Source organism: Scomber japonicus, chromosome 3 (assembly GCF_027409825.1).
Source record: "Scomber japonicus isolate fScoJap1 chromosome 3, fScoJap1.pri, whole genome shotgun sequence".
Lineage (NCBI taxonomy): Eukaryota > Metazoa > Chordata > Actinopteri > Scombriformes > Scombridae > Scomber > Scomber japonicus.
In genome coordinates this window covers 16,299,420-16,322,789 of record NC_070580.1, presented here as the reverse complement: position 1 = coordinate 16,322,789, position 23,370 = coordinate 16,299,420, and the positions used below count along the sequence as shown (strand labels likewise).

The 23,370-nt window shown below is 38.3% G+C and overlaps 2 protein-coding genes across 2 annotated transcripts; both read right to left on the bottom strand.

The window, feature by feature from the left end:
- Positions 1-415: 415 nt before the first annotated feature.
- npepl1 (aminopeptidase like 1) lies at positions 416-8,573 on the bottom strand. The gene is made up of 12 exons (XM_053315822.1): positions 8,411-8,573; positions 6,849-7,034; positions 6,431-6,601; positions 6,244-6,333; positions 6,038-6,119; positions 5,310-5,452; positions 3,730-3,807; positions 3,513-3,613; positions 3,258-3,381; positions 2,887-3,063; positions 1,655-1,765; positions 416-1,386 (listed from the first exon to the last, which is right to left on the bottom strand). The coding sequence occupies exons 1-12, from the start codon at positions 8,558-8,560 to the stop codon at positions 1,228-1,230; spliced, it is 1,572 nt and encodes a 523-aa protein (XP_053171797.1). The 5' UTR covers positions 8,561-8,573; the 3' UTR covers positions 416-1,227.
- A 1,204-nt stretch (positions 8,574-9,777) lies between these two features.
- On the bottom strand, positions 9,778-22,106 carry LOC128355526 (serine/threonine-protein phosphatase 6 regulatory ankyrin repeat subunit C-like). The gene is made up of 28 exons (XM_053315813.1): positions 22,021-22,106; positions 20,597-20,680; positions 20,404-20,482; positions 20,144-20,214; positions 19,817-20,017; positions 19,568-19,655; positions 18,884-19,026; positions 18,235-18,447; positions 18,018-18,096; positions 17,758-17,872; positions 17,568-17,650; positions 17,339-17,456; positions 16,911-16,979; positions 16,671-16,811; positions 16,468-16,524; positions 15,673-15,784; positions 15,488-15,559; positions 15,194-15,395; positions 15,019-15,106; positions 14,592-14,709; positions 14,204-14,423; positions 14,006-14,093; positions 13,820-13,903; positions 13,424-13,569; positions 13,067-13,149; positions 12,732-12,814; positions 12,186-12,277; positions 9,778-12,092 (listed from the first exon to the last, which is right to left on the bottom strand). Exons 1-28 carry the CDS (start codon positions 22,045-22,047, stop codon positions 11,908-11,910), a joined length of 3,141 nt encoding a protein of 1,046 aa, XP_053171788.1. The 5' UTR covers positions 22,048-22,106; the 3' UTR covers positions 9,778-11,907.
- Between the last annotated feature and the right edge of the window lie 1,264 nt (positions 22,107-23,370).

Genomic DNA, 23,370 nt, shown 5'->3' with positions numbered 1-23,370 from the left:
TAACACCAATAATACTATTCTCAGTACCTCCCCATCCTGCCTGGAAAAAACTGTGAAAAGTTCCCATTGTGACCATTAGGGAACACATCTCACCTCCCTATGACTACTCCATTGCTGTCACTTGCTCTGCTGTTTTGATTAACAATAATAATAATAATAATAATTTTATTTTGTTATTTTGCCTTTCATTAAACCCAAGGTCGCTTCACAATAACAATAAACACACAATATTGTTTTCAATCTGTAATATAAGCTGGGATCAAATTTAGTGTGCTGAGCATAGAAAAACAGTCCTGGCATTGGAAATAGTTCCACTTAATCCCCCCTCTCCCTCTCCCTTGGATTTCAGGGACCTTGAGTTAAAGTTGTATTTTTTGTCAGACTCTTTTGAGCATATAACACATGCACACAGAAGTCAGATGGCACCGCCTTTATTGAAGAACAAGATTGTCACATGGGTGGACAAACATCATACTTGAGCTGGGATCTTACAAAACACTTACAGTTAATATCCTGAATGTGTATTTTGTGCTGACGAGCATATGTGGCAACACTTGTCCATTAATCATCTGACAGGATTGTGAAACTGTTAAAAACTGCAGTGAGCACTAAACTCTCAGTTTGGTTCAGAGATCACATTATGGGTGCTCCACAGTTAAGCCGTTTACAGGATGAATACAAAGTGTAGTGGTTACCATAAAAAAGACGAATTAGCTTTACTGATAGTGATCCAGTATGTTTTTACAATATCTAAACATGTATAATTTTGATTTGCATCAAGTATGAAGTGACATCAGTACCTCATCAGTGAGTTTCTTTTGTGAGGTAAAACTTTAAGCTGTCTTTAACTGTAAAATATGAACAATTATGAAAGAATAACTGCTGAAATAAAAATGAAGATTACCAAAACCTGAATGAATTGTCACAAAGATCAACAGATTTTATAATAATGAAGATGCTACAGGAGGTGATCGTGCAGTAAGTGCCAAGTAATGAGGAGAAGTGATGGGGGCTGTGTTTGTCATAACCGTGTTTAACACATCTGGCAACACATCTGATTTACTCATCCAATCAACTGTCAAATTCATGATTATGTTTTTTATTTTGTCAAATTTCATCCAAAAATCACCCCCACAGAAAGTTGAATCACAGTTTAAAACGTTTTAACCCTAACTGGAGGAACACTCGCTTCAACAGTTTAAAGGTGTGTAAATCGTTCTGTGTCTTCTACACCAGTCGTCTCCTTTTGCAGTCACGCTCCATTTGGTCTTCAGACATGTTGGCGGCTGCACCCAGAGGAGACACTTGGTTCAGCATGGAGTCATCTGATGCCTGACCAAACAGGGCCATGAGCAAAGCAACGCCGAATCCTGTGGCTCGCTCCCCCTGTATAGGTAAAATAAAACATAACAAGAGTAAGATTTCAGTGTCTGGTGTTACTGCTGTAAAGTTACCCTTTAATTATCTTTCCATTATTAGTTCAACCTGGAGTGCAGATCTGCTGTCTCCCCCTTTATGGCAGTGAGACTAATCAAACACTGTTGACATCATCACTTACATACACGTGCATACTTAAACGTTTACAGAGATTTGGTACAAAAATCAGAGCAGAAACAGGTCAAAAAGTATCTGATAGCATGCCCCAGGTACTCACAACATGAACGGGGGAGGCAATGTCAACATGGACCCAGACACCAGACCAATCAAAGCCCAGGTGGGATCCAATGAAGAGGCCAGCACAGGAGCTCTGGGCGTTCTCACGGTCCTGTCAAAGTACAAGAAAAGCATGACAGACCTCAGAAACACAAAAACAAATATTGTACTAGAAATACTCAGTTGACCCGTATTACAGTATGAGGAATATTAAAGTTTAGCCTCTGGTGCCCATAAACAGCATGCAGATTTACTTTATAACTAAATGTGAACTTAAGAAATTAACAAAACATAATTTGCTATGTAAACATCTTTTCAAAAAGAAGATAATAAAATGGTCTTGAATGTTTAAATCACACATCGATAAACTACATTTACTGTTTTTACCGAGCATTGAACTGTCATAATGATGTATGTAAACTTTAAAACTCAATTACATGTTTTAATATATACACTACTTAAACCTGCTGTAGCTAATGTTAAAATGTTCAGATCAGAACTGATTAATGTGTAAAACATTACTTTGATTTACATTGTGAGTGTCAAGATGTTATGCAGTACTGTGACAGAGTAACAGCTCAATTTAGTTTATAAAAACATTAAGTGTAAAACTGGAGCTGCACCAATACACAGTCAAAGAGAGCTACCTTTATTTTGTTGTCCTTCTTTTCACTCAAACTAGTAATGAGTAATAAGTGTTGCTATCATACGATCGACAAAGCTTCACTGGTAACTTATTTGTCTGACGAAAATCAGTTTGCAGACTCTGACAAGCAAAACATTTAACTTTTTTTTGCAAACCTACAATAGAGAAAAAACATCAGGAGAAAGATGCATCAGCAGAAGCTAACAAAGCACAAGTTTATTACTGGGGATCCCTATTTACTTAAAAATGTAATATCAGGAAGTATCGGTATCAAGTTTTTATAACCGATGTTTGTTCTGTAGGCTTCAGCATTTCCGAGCCTGCTTGAACGCAGCATGGGACGTTTATCGTTGCGCACTTGATGACGTTTAACAACAACAACAACAACAACAACAACACCACACTAGACTTGTGGGTCGCTAACCGTGGCTAAAAAGTTAATAGCGCCCACCACCATGTACACGAACACACAAACCAGAAACTAGGTTTGGACGTGCATGAATCGATTCAGATTTGTCCACGTTCGAATCGCGATGCATCTAAGAATCGGAAATTTCCCCCACCCCTAGTTTGGGTTTGTCACTTACTGCCACAGAGTTCTTCATGTCAGCCATGGCAGAGGTGAACTCGCTGAAGTGCAGCTCAGGGCAGTAAACCAGAGGGTGAGCCAGATCTCCGCTGCTGCGACCAGCGCGCACACATGCACCCTCCCACTGCTCGCTGTTAGTCATCACAGCTGCATGGTGCTTCCCGGTGGAGATCCCCTGGAAGATAAAAAAGGTTTTAGTGTCTGTTGGTGAGCTTGAACAATGCTGAACAATGCTGAGCTGGTTTTGGTTTCAAAAATAAAAAGACAAAATCCCACCAGCATTAATCTTTAAGTCTATCATTTCCTGATTTGTGACCAAGTACATACTGTGGAAAGTTTAGCAACACTCTGTACAAGGCTGTCACCTACCTGTGCCCCTGTCAGCGTGGCCATATCCAGAATAATATCAGCTGACAGGTCTTTGCTGGCGTACACCACTCCATCAGCCAGCACCAGCCTGCCTTCTGCATCAGTGTTGTTGATCTCCACAGTCCTTTAAGCATGAAATTGTTATCAGATAAAGTTTGTGTCAAATCAGCCTTGACAGCTCATATGAATCTTATTATGTCATTTGAAACCTGCTATATGAAATTAAACTGCAAAGAAACAAGTGAAGAGTCTCACTTTCCAGAGTAGAGAGTGTGGATGTCGTCAGGTCGTGTGGCTGTGGGTCCAACTGAGTTCTCTGCGAGGCAAAACACTGCATGTAGATTATCCTTGAAGCCCTGAAGCAGACAGAAGAGCAGGTCATGTTTCTCAAAGGAGTCTGATTAAAAAGCACTTAAGAGTCGCAGAGGAACTGTGACAGCTAATGAGGGATAATCCAAAAAGGTCTGCTCACTTGTTTAATCGTAGCTTTGAAAGCTCCCAAGATGGCAGCAGCTCCACCACAGTCACGCTTCATGCCAGGCATTGTGGTCTAGAAAAAAACAACAACATATTAACATGTGATTGTGACGCTATATGAATTTATGCATGCAACAGCAACTACATGTGAACAGATTACTAAGAATAGACTTAAAGCTTAACCTAACAGATCAGAGTGAGCAGGTTCAAGGATCACTGAGATGACGGGAGGGTTGCTGCGCGGCAAACGTGTTAAGTGAACAGACCAGAACACAAACACCTTGTTACACTGTTTGCCATGTCGTAGCATGAACACAGGATATAGTTGACAAGTTTCTCCAGATGTCAGGATTTTAAATTCTTGGCTCAGCTATGTGAGCCACTTCCTGTTTAGCCTGATGTTTCTTAGAAACGCTAATAGCAGATATTCAGTGGAGGAACTATATTTCATGATTTTTAAAAAACAAAAAAATCTAGATCAAAATTATTTTTATAAATAAACTACAAGAGTGCAGTCAGTAGAGTGCAGATCTCCATCCAGATGTGTCTGGGGGCATGTAAAGTCTCAGTTTTCTTTAAGATGCACAAAAATAGTGTAATGTCATTTTAAATGATCGTCGTCCTGGCTTTTCCTGACTGTATAAACTTAAGGTTACAATAAACTTCTCAATTTAACCATTGTTATTTTTGTTGTAACACAACACACAAAATGAAACCCCTATCTACCTCCCTCTCCTCTCCTACACAAAGAAGAGCTGAATCTCACTCAATTATCCTTACAGTCATGATGGTAGCAAAGCTAATAAAAAAGGGGGATTTATTCATCTCGTATTATGCCTGACTTTAGTGGATCATAGCATGTCAGGTACAGAATCAATCTGCAGGCGTGTGTCAGTTCAAGATGAGTTTTTGAGCCACAACAAAGGTTAATATGGCCTGTTTTAATAAGCTTGATTTAGCCTTGCTGATTGCCAGAGATATTGATCACTTGCAGCCTGTACTGGCCAGTTAAGAGGAGTGACGAGTCATGGGTATAAAATGCGTTATAAAATAGGTTTTTCAGTACTTGTGAATCATTGCAACCACATGAGGTCCTTGAGCAAAGAGTCATACATGTGCACAAAAAATATTAGGCTGATGGGTCCAGTAGTATGCAAGATTAGCTGCGGACAGATACACACACACGACTAAACACATGATGTCCTCCAGGGATATGCCCAGATTGAGGATCATGACAAACCAGTTATGATTTTAATCTGATTTATTAGCATTTTGTTGGTAAGCGACTCTCCAAGTTTGTAAGTTCTGTGATTTTCTCTCCAGAGGGCGGTTGTCCATTTTATCTTCTTACATAAACCATAACAAATTTAGATTTTATAGTTCTACGGTCTAGGAATTTTCTAAGATCTATCCTTAATTTAAGACAGCAGTCACAAGGAATTCTCACAATATTTGAAATATGTACATGTATTCCTCCTGCAGAGATACTGTTGTGTAGTTTACACGACACTGTCATTGTGACAGACTGTCAACTGTAGAATAGTTATCTCTGATCTGTAAGAAAATGAGGAGTACCTTTCCCTTGATGCTGAGTCCACCAGTGTCATACACAATGCCCTTTCCCACCCATGCAATGGTTTGGGTCGCACCATCCGGTGTGTGGCTCAACACTGCTAATGCAGGAGGATGCTCTGCCGCCTTGCCAACTCCATAAATACCTGAAAGGTAAAAGTTATAAACTCTTGTCACTCTTTAAAATGGCTTTAACATGTGAAACTACATTATAGCAAGTTTGGATAATAGAGTGGATGGGGGCAAATATATTTCATTTTTCCTGATCTTAACATATTTAAATTATTAATTGCTGAAGCACAGTTTCCTACTGTGTACAAAATAACAAGTAAATAGGCGTGTAAAAGTAAGAAATATGGAGTCTTCTTTAGAAACCAAAAATAATTTGTCATTATTGAAACTGATTTATCATTTACTCTCTGCTACTCATAATAGTTATATAACTCAACACAATAAGAACACAAAAGTCTTAAAATAACCACAACACAACTACAGTAGCATACTGCTGCTACACAGGGAATTCCACATTTTGAGCAACAGATGTAAATGTAATTGAAAGCACCTTTTTGCTTTGTTTTAAGTAACTGTGCCATGTTGAACCACAAGAATAACTACAGAAAAGTGAAATTAAAAAAAACACACACACACACACACACACACACACACACACACACACACACTAAATACAATAAATCACTTATTCTGGCAGGTGACCTCAACAGACACCGTACCTCCAAACCCTTTTTGTTTTAGTTCCTCTCCACGAATGATCACTGGAGTTATTCCAAGTTCAGTTCCTACTGCCTTGATTTCCTGAAACAGAAACAAATGTCTGTGACAGGAGGCTGTTGCAAAACAATCATAAATAGTTAAACATGTTCCTTTAGAAATATGAATATGAAAGTTTTTTAAAATGTGCCAAAATAGTCTCACTTACATCTAAGAAATGATCTGTGTTCATCTCATTGCATGGTGTGTCCACGATGCGAGCAGCCAGCCTCACTCCATCCGCAGCATTGGACAGACACTGAACATAAGAGAAGCTTTCAGTTACAGCAGACTGTTACGCTTAAGTGGTTTAAAATGCTGCATAAAGAAAATGTAATTATTAATAACTGCAGTACATCGAGTTCTGCAGCATCCAGAGGGTTGCTGTCTTGCCCGGTGATCACAAACTCTACAGTGACATGCTTCTTCTCAGTCCTGCGTGAGGATGTGGAGCGGCGAGAGAAGATGGGGAAGGCCCTGGCAATGGCACAGGAGGACGCAAACACATCTGAGCGTTCACACACCATCTGGAGACAAAAGAAACACCCGTCAGCCACATGGTTACACAAGCTGTCCCTCCACTGGATGACCCACATTGAAGTCTCAAACGTATCCCAGAGGGGGGGTCACAGAAGGATGGTATCCCTTGAAACAGCTCTGTTCAGTAGCTAAAAGCAATCTCTAACCTCCCTGAAGGAGGTGAGAAATGTAAAGACAATTTCAGAAAATTACATGAGAGGCAAGACAAAGAAAAGTCCTGAAGAAGATACTGACCACAATGCAGCGGTTGTTCCCTCCAGGCAGGCAGGAGCGGACCAGGCGGGACAGGAAGTGGGCAGAAGATGGGCTGTTGTGCCTGCTGACCCGTGAAGGAAGGGCGGCCACCGTAGCATGGTTAAGGTACAGGGGACAGCTGTCCGTGGGGTTTGGGTTCAGAACACCAAGAGCCGCCTGCCAGGTCTGAAACAAAACCAGGGAAAATCTGCTTTTTGTAGTTGTTCTCTCATCAATCACTTGTACACATTTTATTTTTGATGTTTCAGACTTCAGAGCATCATCAGTTACAATTCATTCACTCCATTCAACATTCACAGTGAACACATGTGAATGACGTGCTGTAGGATATTTTGGGGGTAAAGTCACAGTCTGAGTTCATGATCTGATCTGTCTATCAGGAATGCAAAGATTTTGTAGTATCAATCATTCTGGACAATGTCTACAATAGAAAAACCACTCCAAAACCACAAGATTTCTTATGGTATTCCTGCTGTTTAGGGCAGAAAAATTGGGGCAATAATTGTTGGAGGATACTCAAGAGGAAACCTTTCCTTGACCTCACAGACTGACTGTCAGGTTTCCCTTTATAGACTGGATATCACTGTTGCACAACGACCTCTGAGGACTTTGTCGGAAAGACTACCAGACACTGCTTACAGCTCCATCGGATACCCATGACAAGCAGAGTCAATTCTAATCACTGGATCTAAAACACTTACCAAGAGCACCTTGAAGTAGCAACATGGACAGAGTGTCACTCATTAAGACTTCACAGTAACACAATCCTTCAGTTATCTGGGCAAATGAGCAACTCTCAAAGCCAGGAAATGCCACATTCAGACTTTAACCTAAACACTCACCCAGTTGTAAAATCCTACATTGTTCCAGGAGAAGCCAAAGTCAAAAGTCCCCCTCTAGTTATGGTTTTTTATTGCTCTTATAGATGTTTGAGCTTCAAGGTGCAGAGTTTGACACTTTAAAAGCTGTTTTCACATTCATCTGATCAAAGTAGGACATTTCTGTCCGTTTTAAAGTGGTTTAAGACATCATGACTAGCTTTGAAGTCAATCATGGTCCAATATTAAACTTTAACACGAGTGTGATGTGGAAATTTGAAGCCTTTACAGTAAAATATGAGCAATCTTGTGTCAAACTTGAGATAAACTTTTCGAAACCAACGTTTGCACATTTATAGACCCTGGATTTTAAATAAGGAATAAGAAGTCGGTGTCATTTAAGTATTTTAACATGGAAACTGTACACTTTTCTTTATAAAAAAAAAAAATCTGAAACACATTATGGATCCAAATATTGTATTTATATACGCCTTAATGCCTGGCTGGTGTTGGATAAGTCAAAAGCTTTAACACACAAACGTACACCAATATAGTATTCCTTCGACTGAGCCAACTTTATTAAAATAAACGTGGTTTGAGTTAGCACTGCTAGTATTTTAATGTACAGACACACAAAGCCCGTCGCAGTGCTGAGAGGCGGTCCGTGCTCGTTACATTCATTAGCTGTGTTAGCTTAGCCTCCATTATCATTTACAAGCTAACCTCTTTGGTGACGACCGGCTGCAGTTTTCCTTTAATTTGGCTCCAGTTGACTTGCTGCAGGTTGGTCTGCTGCCCGATAATCAGGACAGGACGACTCTGTGGGTCGGAGTCACCGGCAGCAGCCTTATACTCCAGCACCACGTTCGCCATCTTTGAGACTACCGAGATAACAGCGAGCTAAATGACGGTAAAGACACCGGCCACGGCAGCCGGGAGGGACCAAACCAGGCTGTAATCTGTCATCTTTATCAACATCTGCCGGCCATCAGCGGCAACTACATGAACACACACCTTTTCAAGCCTGTTAACACAAACAGTCAAGAGCCCAAATGTATGGAAACACATTTCTGCCAGTGTGATGCAAAATGATCCTGTAAGTCAATATAATGAAAAACTTTCTAAAAGTAATTACCTTTTATCTCAAAATAATGAGATACTAATACGTCATAAAATAAGTCATTATTTTGAGATAGTCTCTGATTATTTTGAGTCATTATTTTGAGATAGTTTCTCATTATTTTGAGATAGTATCTGATTATTTTGAGTCATTATTTTGAGATAGTTTCACATTATTTTGAGAAAGTTTCTCATTATAATGACAGAATTTTTCTCCATCACGTTGGCAGAAATGGGCTTCCACACAAATGGACACTGAAACAGGCAGTGGTAAAAGAAGTATTCAGATCCTTTACTTAATTAAAAGTACCAATACAGAGATGTAAAATATTAAAATTAAAATGATATTTATATATATATGACATCATTCGCTTATTAATACTGAAGCATCAGTGTTAGGGCAGCAGGTTACTGTTGTAGCTGCTGCAGTTGGAGCTAATTTATATACAGTTAGCTAGTTTAGTCCAGTGGTTCCCAACCTACAGGGCCCTCCAAATGGTCACCATATAAATCTGAGGGATGGTGGGATGATTAATGGGAGAGGAAAGAAGAAAAAAGTAAGTTCTGATACACAAATTTGTTTTCAGCTTTTGGACCTTTTTTCTAATTATAATCATTAAGGTTGGCTCAGTACCACTTCGTCTTTTCCAATAAACACACTGGCCACAAAACATCTGCTTATAATAAACCACTCTTGCACTTCTTTTTCCTAAAGTATCCACTACGTTGTTTATAAGCCATTTATATGCACTTTGGTTAAAACAGCTACATAATTGATAAATGATCAGATATGCCCTGTTCAAATTCTCTAAGGGGTAAAAATGTAAGAAAGAATTTACAGACATGTTGGCTGAATAATAGTCAGTAAAAATGTTCAAATTCAACAAAATACTGTAATTGACTTTGTTTTTTACAGTGGAGAAAAAAAAGGACAAATGGAAAGTAAAAAGAGGGCGATAAAACTCTTGTATTGTAGTGATCTCTTTATTTCTTCTCATATAAATGCCATCCACAACTAAATCATACATTGAGTAATCAAGTTGTTATGCCCTGAAATCTCACTATGATGTATGGAAGACAAACGAAGAGCTGTCACAATTCCTGAAGGCAAATATCATTCAAAACATTTCACTGCAGTTTAAAACATAAATCTGAGAGTTCTAAATTTATTTAATCCAAATAAAACAAGGAAGAAGTCACTCACACTGAATTGATTATTACTTTTATCTGAAAGTAAAATTTTTAATTTTAAAATTGTATAGATTATTTGCATAAACCTTTGAGGGATAGCCAACAGTAAAATGTAAACTTTCATGTTAGAGTGCAAATAGTTTAAAGCCATTTTAAGATAATACAGTGGGCATTACTTTGGAAGGGGAGGGGGTCACAATTAGCAAAAGGAGAAAATATCACAGGCTGTGTCTATATACAGCTTTAGAATCATAAAAAGGTAAACGTTTAAAGCATAACTCTGTTTGTATAAATGTAATCTTTGTGGGGTGAGGCAGTGACATTTTAGTACAACGTCAGGTATATTGTGCTAATTTATTTAACAAGTAAAAACTAAATTATGCCCATTTTTATTTCAATCTTAGAAATATCAGAAATACTTAATAGAATGTCAAAAAATTGAAACTGAAATGTGCAGCTTATTCTCACTTTGGATGAAGGAAATGTAGCCACACACGATTTTTCACTGAGCCATGAAACTGAAAAATCACATTTCAGAGCAGTGATTTCACTTCCTAGTGTTTCACTGAGATTACTTGTTGCATCGGCAGTGAAAAATGTGTTATATTTCATCTCATTGTACAGACAACATCATGATGAGAAAGGTGAAATGACACTGAAACAAACTGATTAGTCAAAAATAACTGAAAATTGTGATAATCTATTAATTAATTAATTAATAATAAAATGCCAAACATTTGCTCGTTTTTGGCTTCTTAAATATGACGATTTGCCGCTTTTTCTGGTCTTTTATCATCAGTGTAAATTGATCATCTTTGGGTTTTAGACAAAAAAACTGATTTGATGATGTCACATTGGGCTCTGAGAACTTAAAATGTGCATTGTCTTTTTATGGACTTCACCATTCATTTAAAAAATAATCAACCGATTAAATGAAAATGAAATTAATTTTTTTGTTGCATACATAGTTACTTTCATGCTCGAAGCCTGAAAGACTCTTCTCCCTGTGCGTTAAAACTGTTCATATTAAAACATATATTATATTTCCATAAGTTCTCTTTGACTTTTCATTTGTTTCCTGGCTTATTTAACTGTAGTAATACATTTCTGTCATACTTTGTATTTCTTCTGTGAAGTCCAGCTCAAGATGTGCTTTTTATTGCACCTACAACACAGTACACACTGATCTGAGGTTATTACTTCATTTCAAGAACTATATATATACACACTAAACTATATCATTAAAACTATACACATGCTGAAATGTAATTTATGAAGATCATGATATTAGAATAATAAGAGATCAGTGTAGTGTCTGCTACACCCTGGAGAGGATAAGAAAATATAGTCTTATTAATTGCATAAAGGGTTAACTACACCCATTAGATAATTTAAAACAAGAATAAGAAATAATGTCTAGTATGCAAAAAATGCACTTGCAGACTCACACACATGTACGCAAATTAACCACGCAATCATTCAACTATTCTTGCACTTGTATCAGCCGAGGACCAATATAGAAATTTCAGGCTCAGAGTTAAAAATAAATCAATACTGGCAGCGGACGGGGTTCAAGAGGACGGGCTTGTGTAATGTGTTCATGTTAAACTTCTATCTAATGTTAGTACTTCAATAAAATAACATATATATGTGCTACAATAAACTCAGAGAAGAGAATCTAAGAGCTCTGGTACTATCAGAAATGCATAAGACAAGATTTCAAAGAGTGCAGACTGTACATACAGCTGCATGTGACACACGTCATGACACATGAGAGAAGAAGCATTGATAACCGCATGTTCAAGGACACATGTATGTGTGTGTGGTTACACATGGAGACTCTGGGTTGGCATGTAATTTCACTCTGTGAGGCACCCATGAAGGCTGATGATGCTTGAGCGGTCCTTATCCTAGGCATGACACATGTTTCCACCAGACCCGCAGGTGGCAGCGATGCCGCAGTTCTTCAGGATGGGGTTGAAGCGGGTGGCTGCACCAGCCTCTCTGACAGGAAAAGGCTTCATGGTGGAGAGGATGAGGGCCAGGCAGTCCGCCACGTTCTTGTTCGGGGCACAAGCCAGAGCAGGCGTGTGGCCTGCAGAACGTCAACGGACAAGAAATGCTGCAATAATGTTGAATCAATTATTCAGATATAAATGGTTCTTATATGTTTGTCGGCACTGCTTACCTTCCTCATCTACAGCCATGACTGCTGCTCCTCTGCTGAGTAACACCTGCACTACAGTCGCCAGGCCTTTCCTCGCTGCGATGTGAAGGGGCCTGCAGGAGAAAAAGTAACTAGTGTGATTACAGAGCACTCAGGAAGAAAGCAACCAAATTCATAACTGTAGCCACAGGAACTTAAATCACATGATGTGAAACACTTTCTTCCTAAAGAGCAAACCAAACAGACAAACCTCAACATCAGGGTCCAAAAACACTGCTGATTCATTATTAAGTCAAATCAGGTTTACAAGTCTCTACCCCACACTTCTTGTTACACTTAAACAGTCAATGAAAAAATTGATATCATCATAAAAGGACAAAAATCCACAAAAAATCTTAACCTTTCCTGTCCTTTTTCCAAGTTACACTCAGCAAAAGTTTAATGAGTCTTAACTTTTCAGACTTCTGATTTTTATGGCTTGTAATGTACATTTTATTATCTCCATTGATATTCTTAATAAACAGCCTGCAGATGCAGTAGCCACACATAAAGCCAGTTTTAACTCACATTTGGAGAGCACTATTTGTTGCATTGATGAGGGATGAATCGTTGATCTCTCCCAGGATCAACAGGGCACACATTTCATGACCCTGCAGGATAAAACACATTGTACTAACTGGTAATATACTTGAGTGACACTGTACAAACTCTTATACTTCAGTGCTGTAACTACACCGTTCATTTAGAAAACAAACATTAAATAAAATTTCACCTGATTTATAGGAATGTTATTACATTTTAGCCACCTTATTTGTTAATGACACATGTTGTTACACACATGCAAAAATCATTGTGTCACTGCATGCATACAGTATACATATAAATATGTGTATGTATGTGACCTTGCTGCAGGCTAAGTGAAGGGCTGTGTTATTATTGACATCCACCAGGGTCAGGTCTTGCTTCGCCTTGTGCAGCAAGTACTCTGAAATGCAGAAAAAATAAAGACACCTTTCACAACAAACACAAGCATTTGGTGGTTTCATGTGCAGTGCAACTAGTGTATTAAAAGGTAATCATCAGTGAGGATTGTGAAAGTCATAACAACAGAAAACATGCTAAAGTAAGTCATAATTATTATTGTGTCCTTTGAATTTCTATGTGTGATTAAATGATCAGGAGATCAATAATTGCAGGGGGGAAATGTATTCTTCAGACCTCATGTGTTTTAAGGTATATACTTAATTGAAATCACATACCAACAGCTGTGGTGTGTCCACAGTCAGCAGCAACCATCAGCGCAGAGCGTCCACAGTGGTCCACAGCATTGACCTCTGCACCCTGGGCCAGGACCAGCTGGAGCCCAGCGATGTTCCCTGAATAAGCAGCTGCATGCAGCGGAGTCCTGCGCTCACATAAGATACACAAAACAATACAAGAGGAGTGTGAGAGAGCCAATGCATCGGAGGATGAGAATACAGTACGATTTGTATTGCTCAGTTATTAGTAACTGGAAAGGTGATGCATAATTTAAATCTCCACAATATTTTTTCAAAGTTTGACATGTAAAGCTGTCATAAGTGACTTCATTGTCAGCAATATTATCAGTGAATGACCTGTAGTGTTGCATAAAACAGACTCAGAGCAGAACTCACCTTCCTTTGGCATCGCTAATTTTAACAAATTGAGGGCCAACAGTCTTCACTATAAGTCCAGCAGCAACATCCTGTCCATTTATTCTACAAAGGAAGAACAGAGTTTTTGAGTTGAACCACACTCAACTAATCATTATTGATATTCAATAAATATATGTGTGATTAGTATTTAACTACAGAACTCACAAAGCACAGTGCAATGGTGTGAAAGAGTTTCCTTCTTGGTTGCTATAAAGTTTGTTTTCAAGTAAAATGCGTAAACATCCTTCATGTCCTAAAGAAGGCAGGAAACAAACGGACAAATGATTAATGTACAAACCTACATACATGATATGAAGTACATTAGACTTCTAGAATGAACAAATGCTTTTTCTGGTGTCTCACCATGGTAGGCAGCCCAGTGGACAGGCGTGTAGCCTCTGTAGTCCAGCATGGAGTCCAGAGGGTCAGCTTCCAAGGCGGCCTTCAGCAAACTGTGGAGTAGCTCCATATGGCCGCGGGAGGCTGCGAGGTGAAGCGGGGTTCTTCCCTGAGAGTCTCGACACAGAGCTGAGGCCCCATGTTCTAACAGAGCAGAGACACAGTCGTCACTGCCCAACATGGCCTGCAGGGCAAGGACAGAAGATAAGATATAAGAGGACAAACACACCTGGAACATCAAGGGGGGAAAAGGATCATATTCTCCATTTATAAAATATTTGCTGCAATAAGTGCAATTAAATAGTGACGGGATATGCAGACACACAAAGACAAGCAAAGCAAGTACACATACAGCTCGGTGTAATGCAGTGAAGCCCTTTTTGTCTCCAGCATCCGCCTTTGCTCCTTTCTCCAGCAGGATGTGGACACAGTCAGTGTGAAGTCCCAGAGCTGCCAGCATGAGAGCCGTCCTGCATTAAAAAAAAATGTGAATTTGATGCCGTAAAGTTATCCTTGCAAAAAGAAGTATAGATCAGCCTGATCACATTTAATATATAATTTGACTTTTTTTATTTTTAAATCAGCCTTCCTAATTGTTCTCTTCTTGGTGTTGATCATCTACAGATGTTTTAAATCAGAATACACATACTGCTATCTTGCTGTTACTTGCTATCCAAAAATCTAAGAAAATCAAAAAGCAGCAATTAATTTAAAAGCATGTCTGGTGTCCTAATGGATCAATCATTACAAATCCAAGCATAAAATATAAAGTGACTCACTGTCCCTGTGTATCTGGACTGTCGATGACATCGGCACTTTGTTCTCTGTTGACCAGTAAAAGCAGACAGTCCATTTGGCCTTCAGCAGCTGCACATCAGGAAAAAAAAAAAGATGTCAACAAAACCAAAAATGATGAGTATATTTACAGATTTTTGTCCTGGGATGGACACACACCTGCAGCATGGAGAGCTGTCCTCTTGTGTTTGTGCTCCTTCAGTGTGTAGGAAGCTTGATGTTTCAGCAGCACTTCCACACACGGGGCAAAACCTCTCTGAGAGGCGAGGTGGAGAGCAGTTTGGCCTTCAATGTCTCGCACATCCAGACTCACTAATGTCTCACACAGCAAGCTCAGGGCCTCGCAGTGACCGTAATACGCCTGTAACACAAGCATGCATGTTAATATAGTCCTCATTTCAAACTTGTTTTGCCAGGTGTATTCATCATTCATGGTGAATATTTAATACTCACAGCTAAGTGCAAAGGACTGACTGGAATATTACTTTCAACTTCTTCCAGACAGTTGAAAGAAATTTCCAGGAGCTGAAAGAGTGAGAGAAGAAAAATGAAGAAAACTTAAATCTAGCCTGCAACAGATGAATCAGAACACAAAAAAAGGCAAAATCAAACCCAGGAAATAGAAAGATGCCACTCACCAGTTCCAGATGCTGTTTGTTCCCATAAGCTGCTGCATAGTGGACGGCACTGTAACCTTTACTGTTCTTTAAAGTTGGATTCGCCCCGTTGTCCAGCAAGTAGTCTAAACACCTAAACACACAGAGTCCAAGGAACATGAGGAATTCATTTTACAGTAACAAGAAATAAATCAAGAACATTTTATAAAGTGTTCAAACAAATACTTACACATCTCAGTTATAACCAATGTGTCTGATTAAAGGTCCAATGAAATGAAACAGACCTTTTTTGTTACCTTGTGGCCCTAAGTGGACTGTTCTAGTATCTGTCTTTATATGTCATGTGTCCTGTATGTCTAAAAATACTGGAAAATCTCAGCATTTTATCCGATCTTGCCTTCTTTCTTTCTTTGATAGCTGTAATTATTTGGACTATATGTTCTCCACATTAAAATAAGTAGATATTTTTCATTAATAAAAGTTAGTCTGTTTTGTAGTGGCTGTGATGATTCTTCATGTGCTTATCAAATAAATTTAAAATATTATGCAAAAACAACAAGGCTGTGGCTGTTCCCCAGATTCAATACATATTTCTGGCATCATTGAAGATGAGATGTTAACAGATATACAAGATAATGCTCTCAAAATTGTGATTATTTCTGTAAATTAAAGATACATCTTACATTATGATCTCTTTATTAAATGGTACGATTATTGTGGACCCTGGTTTTACTTTCAAGTGCATCCTGGGATCTTTTTCTCATAATGTATCAAGATAAATGTTTCTCTGAGGTTTAAGAGTGATGTGTGACTCACAGAGAAGCTTCATGCTCCTTTTCAACTCTGTATTCAGGCTCAGATCTTGTTTCCCCTCTGTGGAAAGAGAGACAAACATTTTTAAACTTGGCTTAAATTAAGTCAGGACCAACAATGGAGAAGTGTTTGTGCAACCACAGAATACTGTCCTTGTTGTCTTGGAGTGAAATGAGTAAAATATAAAAATATATGTTCTCTCTCACCCGCAGAAAGTGTGTGAAGCAGCGGCGTAGTGCAGAGGGCTGCAGCCAGTCAGATCTAGCTCGTTGACCTCAGAACCGGCTCTCACCAAGGTTATTGTGCACTGACTGTTCCCGTTGGCTGCAGTGTAGTGCAAAGGAGATCTGCAGGGTACGACAGGGGACAGGGATATGATAATAAGCAACATTGGCATCTAAATGTAATTTTTAATTCAGTTTCACTTTTTTTTTAGCACTACTTACCTTCCCAAATTATCCTTTACATCCAGTTCAACTCCGCTATTTAACAGCAAGTTGAGACAGTCAAGATTTCTGCCACACACACAAAGAAATTTGTTAAATGAAGTATACATTTATGATTTAGGCTCACTGTTTTTAGTTGAATTACTTTTTCAAATGCATAATAAATAGATGAAAAATACATTTCACAACAAACAGAAATCTATTTAGTATCTTCATACACTGGAAAGCATGTGTTGAGCTGCCTGCTTGACTGGACTGCAGAATAACAGGCAGTCAGTTTTACACTATGTGTATTTCTGAGGTTCAGCAGAGTTAACATCTGGACAACAGGTCTTTCATTTTAATTATGATTATGTACATGAATGTGTGAAGACTTCACATTTACATAGTCTAAAAACAAACTGTGCATGTGCAGTATGTTGGCTTACCCTCCAGAGGCCGCTGCATGGAGGCAGGTCCTCCCGTCGTCATCTGGAGTGTTTATATCAAACCCAAATGAAGGCGTCTGGCCACTTGTTGGAGACGGAAGCATGCTGTAAAACTGGCCTGAAACAACAATAACACTTTGAAGAAATGGGTCACTTTTTTAGTTGTGACAGTACCTGGATAAGTAGACACTGGGAGAAAAACTGAGGAGTGCAGCAAACAGACTCTCACCGTTACATAGCAACTTGCGACAACAGTCTGGAAAGCCGTTCAGCGCCGCCATATGTAGTGGAAGCATCCCATGAATCCCTTGTCTGATGAGACCAATTTTTTGTTTTTTACTTTAGTATTCTGAGGTAGCAGGAATTACTAAACCAGTTATGGCTTTTCACCACTGTACAGCTGACAGAAGGAGACTTACCTGGCTTTGTCAGCACCATTTGTCAGCAGAGTGCTGATCAGCAGCTCCTGACCATATCTGGCAGCAACATGAAGAGGAGAATTTCCATATATATCAACACAGTCAATCTCCGCACCTGTGAACAGAGGGAGAAAGAAAGATGTTGTTTAATATAATGAAGTATGTTTCAGATGGGAAAATTCTGTCATATATTGATCAGAGCGAATGTTAGCGGATACTGTGAATCATTTTAAGGGCTTTTAATTAAACGTTGCTGATACCATTTTGGATAAGAATCTGGGAGCCTGTGAAGCGCCCGTGCATAGCAGCCATATGCAAAGGTATCTTCCCTTCTTTATTCTGTTGAAGAGAAGAAATAAAAACACATGGTGTTAGAAGAAGGCCTGCATATGCAAAACCTGCATATGATCTACCACATCAAAACCAAACTGTTTAATTTCTTCTTTTTTGCTTCCTCTTTTTCAAATACACCTTTACCTGCATGTTGACATCAGCACCATTGTTAATGAGCAGCTCGAGACACAGCACCCCGCTGGAGGAGGCGGCGGCCAGGTGCAGCGGTGTGTTGCTGTGGTTATTTGGCTGGTTGATGTTAGCACCATAGTTCACCAGCTCATTGGCCACAGTGTCCTGTCCCATGTGGCACGCCATGTGGAGGGCCGTGTTCCCAAAGGTGTTGGGCTCATCAGCCTGAGAGACAGTAAAAGAGAAGTATAAAATGTTATGTTGGTTTGGAGAGGAGACAGGAGAGTCAGTTTTGCAGACCAAGAAATACTGCTGAATGTGAAACACGGGCGGATTTATCATACAACAATGTTAAAATGTATTTTGCTGATGATGCCTGGATCTGGTTATCTTAAAGAAAACATAAAAAGGGATCTGGTGTGAAACCACATTATTTTCAGCTGTTAATGTAGATAAGTATCATGTGCCCAAAATGACCACAGTATCATCAGCAAAGAGCAGAGGAACCATCACTGATGCTGCATCAGCAAGATTAGTGACACAATCCATGAAACCAAGAAAATCACATAATGACCGTTTACACTGTGGACTGCCATGGACAAATAATTCATTATCTCTGTCTAAGGATTTGAGTTTTATAAGAGAAATGGGACCAATTTACCTCCACCCCCAGCCTCAACAAATATTTGACCACGTCTAACTGTCCACTGGCAGCTGCAGCATGGAGCGGAGTGTAACCACGTTTGTCCTTGCAAGTCACATCTGCACTGTGAGACACCAGCAGCTTCACAACCTCCACATGTCCTGAAAAAGAGCTTAACATTTACTAGGAGCATCTGCCATGCACACACTATACAACACACCACTCTCGTGTGCTAGCCTGTTTGCGAACTGAAGCAGATTCAGCAAACAGGCTAGTAATGGAAAAGATAATCATGCAACAGTGTCATAGCTCCGTGCATCCAGTCAGCACCGCCTGATACTTAACTCTCTTATACAAAATTAAACACAATTTCAGCATATACTGTTGTTAAAATGATGTTCAATACTTACAGTATTATCTTTAGCTCTTAACAAAAGTTATAATTGCCCCAAATTCTATCACACGTCACCATATTACACAAAGTATAGAGAGTAAATTTAGAGGCAACAATTTTTGGCAATTTTTCTAACCAAGTACAGCTTGTCAAAGATATCAGTGTTTTGTTTGTTGAGATTGCACATTTTCATCCTGAATTTCTGTTGTATACTAATGTGTTTTGTGCCAAATATCTGCTCTTCCTCAAATTGATGTGGCGTGGAGTTTTTATTTTTATTTTAGGTAAATAGTAGTGATATTACTTACCTAAGTGTGCAGCCCAGTGTATCGGCTGCCTTTCCTTTTTATCTTTGGCACTCACGTTGGCACCTTTGTTGAGAAGCAAGTTCACCATCTGCAGAAAGAGACATAACTACAGGGTCACACACTGTGTGTCTATGGCTTCATTATGACTTGATCCGGAGTAAACTATTGCATAAAAATGGTACACTGATCATTTAAGTGACATATTTTTACCTGATCTCACAAAACAATACTATCTTATTATCAGTGTACCTCTTCATGGCCGCTGTGCGCTGCATGGTGCAGAGGTGTCCTTCCTGATCTGTCAGAAACATCCAGGCTGCACAAATGTGGTATCAGAGCTTCAGCGCTGCCTGTAGCCCAGTTTGCTGCTGCCATGTGTAACGGTGTGTGCCAGAAGCTGTCTCGTGTGTCGACCTCTGCTTTGTGTTTCAGCAGCAGCTCCACAGCCCTCTGAGAGAAAAACACACAATTCAAAAAATACCAATGTCAAAAATGATGATCTGTTGATTATTATTTCCTAAGAAATTACATGATTTTTAAATGTTTTTCCTCCATCTTTTGAGAACAGGAACATACTTCATTTCTTGAGGCAACAGCTCGATGCAGAGGAGTCAGCAAACCCTGGTCCTTAGTGTTGATATTAGCACCTGTAACAGAAAGAAAAGCAGTTATGCTTTGCTGTTTGTGGCGTGTTTTAGTTCTTCTGTACATGCATGATTCATTGCTCTATTACTGGAAATTACTGGATTAGTTGCAAGAAATATACAAGGGTATACAGCAGAAATAGGTAGTACATAGTGGGATATATTTCATAGTATGATAAGTAATGTTTCTACCTGAAGTGATAAGTATGTCCATAATGTGGACATCGCCCAAATAAGCAGCAGTATGAAGTGGTGTGCTTTGCTCTTGGTCCTTAGAGAAACATTAAAATGAACATTTCAGCTAAAACATAATGCATGCATATTTGATACCACACCTTGCTAAAACAAACAACACATGATTGCAGAGTTTGTGGGATAATATTACCAATGAATTGACATCTTCATTATGGCTCAACAAAAATGACACTTCCTCAGCATTGCGGCTGAATATAGCCTGGACCAACGGACTCTGAAAGAGAGAATTGACATGGAACACACAATAAAGATCAAAAGTTGAAATATTAAAAATAAAAATAAAATTGAGTTCAATTCATTCAAGGAATCCCGTGAGTTGTGAGGTGAGCAAGTGCACCACATTGAATTGTTGAATAAAATCCAAAAGCTGAACTTCATTTTATTTCTGTAGAAAGTTTTTAAAAAACCCACAGAAGCAGTACTGGGGATCATATGTCATCATGATGTTACTGATACTGATCTCAGCTGAATACTCGCTGTATTAAACCTGCATTTTTACTTTAAAAACTAGGTATGGATTAGTATATTTAGCTTGTTATGAATGTTTGAGCAAAAGGTTAGATATAACCTCTGAGCATTTTAAGTAATAATTCCAATGAATACGTTGACTTAAGCAGAGTAATTTGTTTTGCTTTATTAAAAGCAGTCTGATATTTTTATGAAATATATAAGATTTTATCAGAGTTACACTGATTAAGTCACTGAATTACTTTAATTGTTGTCCCTATTGGTCATGCAGTCACAACTTTTATCAAAACAGAGATGGGCATTCAATGTCTGATATTAAGAAATATCAGCCACTTCCTATTTAATCTTTGTTTTAGCTTTATGGTTTGATATATTTAGGAAAACAATAATAAAATATATCTGACACCCAAAAAGAAATGGAGGAAAGAAATCAAACCATAAAAGACAGTGTTTGTAATGACACAAATCAAAATGCAAATATTGCTGAATTAAAAGTAAAGTATAAAAAACATCTCTATATGTTTTAGTGAGATGAAGCAGTCTGCTTTAATGTGGTTAAAGACATTAAGACTTCAACTCAGAGCATATTTTACTGCTGAGATTTGACAGTGGGAAAAAAAAATCACACTCAAACTTTTTGTGAATCTTATTTCTTGTCGGTAACTTCAGCACTAAGCCACCAAAGTTTGTCTTGTATAGAAAATCAAAAGTAGCCCCGCAGTAAGTTAGTTAAATCTGGATTCATTACAGACAGTGATTGTTTGCAAGGTTTTATGCAAAAAATTAGACTCTAATTAGCCTCATTAAATGTTTTGATGTGCATTACCAATCGAAACATCAAATCCTTGAACAAACGATCGTGCAAAGTTATTCAGTAAAATCAAACTGGGTCTATTTTCATGACACAGATCTTCTTTCTTTAGCTGAGTAACGTTAGCAAACTTTATGGACACGTCGCTAGCACGGCTAGCCAGCTGTTTGCAGCAGTCAGAAGCTATGTTAGTTTGACTCTAAGTTACAGAAGAGAGGCTAAAAGAAAAGAAAGGAAAGAGAAGAAACGATGTGTTATCTGTGCTCTGCAGTTACCTGGTCCTTAATTTTTCTTAACTCCATTTCAGTCTGTTAGCTCCTTCATTCAGACTGACTGTAAAGTAACTACATGTCACTGTGTAGCTGCTAGTTAGCCTCTTAGCTTTTTTTTAATTTAACTTTATTGATCACAATAAAGAAGGAGGAACAAAATACCAGAGGGTTAACAAACAGCACAAAGAATAGACATAAAAGAAATATAAGACAAATTATAATAATAAAGAATACAAGTAAATACAGAAATACATAAAACAACAGACTAGTTAAATAAAGACATTAAAAATAGACTCATTAAGAGTTTTTACAGCCTTATTACAAGATGAAATGGTCTGTTAGTACTGCTCACAATATTTATGAAAAACTGGGAAGCTTTTCTGTTTGCACATTTAAGAATATGAAACTTAACTAAAAAGAAATATCTGATATGGCCAATATCATCATAATTATGGGTAAATATCAGATTGGTTCGTGTTCATGGAAAAATCAGAAAATCTCACTCACAATTTAGTTGTATTTTTATATTGCCTCGTGTTGCTATTAACTTTTATCTTGGTGAGTTTTGTGTTGTATGTAAAGCACTTTGAATTACCTTGTAGAAATGTGCTGACCAAATAAACTTAAACTTTCCCATATGCTCAGGGTCCATGTATCAATTAACTGTCATCCTTTGGAACTGCAACAGCATATCAGCTTCATCTCCCAGACTCTTTGTTTCAGATTTACCTAACAATCTGTATATAATGACATTTTTTATTTGTAGTAGATCTTGTTGTACTTCTATTTGTAATTGCAATTATGAATACGTGTTAGTCAGTGGTTTATTTAGGTGATTAGGTTTAACATACAGCAAAATACCATCCCTGTTTTTCATTGCTGGCCTGTGGACGTGATGGTTATAATCCAGGCCTCAGTGTACATCAACATGTGATTGTGAAATGGTTCCAGTTTTGCAGTTGAAAAAAAAAAAAGATTTGCAAAATCAAACCTTTTTTAAAGTTCTGTTCACCACTTTTGATTAACTGATTGATTTGAATAACCACTCATTTTTAGTTTTTCAATACTTGTTCCTGAAAAGAAAATTACCAAAAGATACATGCACTTCTCAGGTGCAAGTAGAACTTGGTAAACATGTTTCAAATATTGTGCAGCACACAAATGGAATGAGCTTCAGAAGATTTTAAAACTGGTTTGTCTTATTTCATTAGAACTTTTTTAAGGTTGTATTTGTGTGGTCAATCATGTTTGCACACACTTCTCCTAATGAGTACTATATGTTTGACTTATTTATTGTCTGTTGTGTGAATTGTGTATTGTATGTATGAATTTCTTGTACACAGGTCTCTCTTG

Bases quoted from the DNA above. Each gene is read 5' to 3' on its own strand.
- npepl1 (XM_053315822.1), bottom strand. From the start codon at position 8,560: ATGGCGAACGTGGTGCTGGAGTATAAGGCTGCTGCCGGTGACTCCGAC. The intron at 7,035-8,410 runs GTTAGCTTGTAA...GTTTTGTTTCAG, and splicing joins AGCCGGTCGTCACCAAAGAG to ACCTGGCAGGCGGCTCTTGG. The intron at 1,387-1,654 runs GTGAGTACCTGG...TTACCTATACAG, and splicing joins TTGCCTCCCCCGTTCATGTT to GGGGAGCGAGCCACAGGATT.
- LOC128355526 (XM_053315813.1), bottom strand. From the start codon at position 22,047: ATGGAGTTAAGAAAAATTAAGGACCAG. The intron at 19,027-19,567 runs GTAAGTAATATC...GCTCTTTTTCAG, and splicing joins ACACTGGGCTGCACACTTAG to GACATGTGGAGGTTGTGAAG. The intron at 15,785-16,467 runs GTGAGTCACACA...CTGTGTGTTTAG, and splicing joins AAGGAGCATGAAGCTTCTCT to GTGTTTAGACTACTTGCTGG.